We start from the raw sequence: 2,248 nt of genomic DNA on the forward strand, positions 1-2,248 counted from the left end.
CGCATGCATAATCGTAAGCACACAATCGTGCTACACATGTTAGGTACCGCCGTGTGTGCCAGAGTGAGAACAATAATTCTAGGGCCAATATTCAAAGATATCTCTAAACTGATGACCTGTACGGGCTTTTAAAGCGTCGCCTATGTACAATTTGGGGTGCCGTGTTTTGTTGCTATTTAACAGATGACTGCAATTTTTAACCTGAGCATGTTGGGTACCTATTTACTCATTGTAACCTCATTTTTTATATTTCACAAAAAAGTGGGTATTATATTGTGGTTATGTGTTTAGATGAAGCACTGAGATCTTGAGGAATGCTGAATTACGTTTTACTTAGCAGGACATTACATCAGAATACAGGAATAGTAGAAAAGAAAACATATACAGTATATACAGATAGAACTTCCTGTGTATCACACACAAGCATACATAAGACCAACACCGCACCACAGCGCCATCTAGTGCCCCAAAGACATAACAGCACATTAGTATAAGCTGTTGTATTTCCAACGTTATATTGTGTTTTTGGGCACCAAAATTAACTTAAGTGCATTTATTACAACATTTTTGGGTTTGATTAGGAACTGGCTATTGCACCCGCCCACTGCCTGCTGTCAATCAGCAGAGGTGGACCTGATGAAGAGCTTCAGGTCCCTCCTCTGCTGATTGACAGCATGCTGTGGGCGGGTGCAGTAGCCAACCTGTTATTGGCTATTGCACTTTGAAATATCCAATAGCAGGCTGGCTATTGCTCTCAGCAATGAAGAGGAAAAAAAAGATGGCAGACGGTATGGATGACCTGACTGGTGGAGCCACGCAGAGCCGCACAACATAAAAAAAAATAAAGCAGCCTCTGGGGAGATGAACCCTGCGATAAAGGTAAGGGGGGGTTGCAATTTGACCATGTTACACCCTAGCAATGTGGTCCAGGCTAGTACTAGCGCAAGGATGTATAGGCAGCCAACTAAGGGTGGGGGGTTAGATGCAAAAATCCACCTTCACCTATGTAGGCTAAAATCCTTGCACCGGCCCTGCAAACAATCAAACATTCCAAACATCGACAGACGCAATGATGATTCAATGATGCCGCACTCATAATGCGCCGAGCACGCTGTGGTACAACAAGACGTGTGCGGCGAATTATCTCCGGTGTTTATCACCTGACAGCGGCAAGACGTCTTTTGTCTCTTTGCAGGATTGACATAACAGGAACGTGTAATTACAATTTCACGGCGCGGCGGATGGAGCTGGCAAAGACAATCGGTCTATCGGGCGGTGTCATAACTGCGGGGACGGGATGGAATAATTGTTGCGGCAATGACAAATGGGAAAGAGTGACCGTTTATTCATCGCCCCGACATGTATGTTTTGCAGACGTAAAACCGGCTGCATCTCGCATGGCTCTCTTTGACATGCGTGTCTGCCAGGGCGCGCTGACAATCGGAATTTAAAGGGAACCTGTCATGAAAAAAAAAAATGAGAAAGTCCACATAGGACCTACACCATGACAGCCTTCGGACGGTTGGAAGCCTTACCCCCGGAGAGAAGCTGAGACTTGCTCTGCATCGACGGGCTGGGAGTCTGGAATCTGTTCCCAAATGACATGAAGAGGTGTTTGCAGAATTCGTCCGGTAACTCGACTTCCAGGAACGTTTTCATAAACAGCTGGAAACCTTCAAAGTCAATTGTCTGAAATAAATAAAGAAATAAATACATATACATACTACATACATACATAATTATCTAAAAAAAAATAGAAAATACAATACAATTAAAACATTTGAATAATCTAATAAAATATTATATAAAAATAAATAAATATGTTAATAAAATAAATACAATAAACACAATATAAATAAATAAAATACATAAAAATAAATACATACAAATAAATGAAATAAAATACAAAACAATAAATAAATAATACCAGTTAAAATAAGTTTATTATGTCTTTTCTGTATATATTTTGTTATTAATTATGTTCAGTGATAACAACCTGCCTGATTACTATAGCCCCCAATGAGCTATAGAAGAAGACTTTGTCCCATCATTGATTGACAACTGTGCAGCAGAACTTGCCATGTGCTGTCTATTCAGTACAGGAACCCCTAAAGGCACACTTGTGAACAAGCCCATTTAACACAGCTGCTGTTCCATACCTGGCAGTGAAATATATTCTCAGTTCAGCTTTACAAAACATGTCATTAAACTGTATGTCATGGAAGTATATATTAGAATATACAATATA

The 2,248-nt window shown here is 40.3% G+C and overlaps 1 protein-coding gene across 1 annotated transcript in view; it reads right to left on the reverse strand.

The window, feature by feature from the left end:
• Window positions 1-2,248, reverse strand: part of DGKB (diacylglycerol kinase beta) — a 374,677-nt gene that overhangs the window by 263,158 nt on the left and 109,271 nt on the right. Inside the window, exon 5 of the mRNA XM_018557729.1 lies at window positions 1,536-1,689. Within this exon, the coding sequence (XP_018413231.1) occupies window positions 1,536-1,689 (154 nt within the window). The remainder of the gene's footprint in view (window positions 1-1,535; window positions 1,690-2,248) is intronic.

This window comes from Nanorana parkeri, unplaced genomic scaffold (assembly GCF_000935625.1).
Source record: "Nanorana parkeri isolate BGI_ZX_2015 unplaced genomic scaffold, ASM93562v1 scaffold300, whole genome shotgun sequence".
In the NCBI taxonomy this organism is placed as follows: Eukaryota; Metazoa; Chordata; class Amphibia; order Anura; family Dicroglossidae; genus Nanorana; species Nanorana parkeri.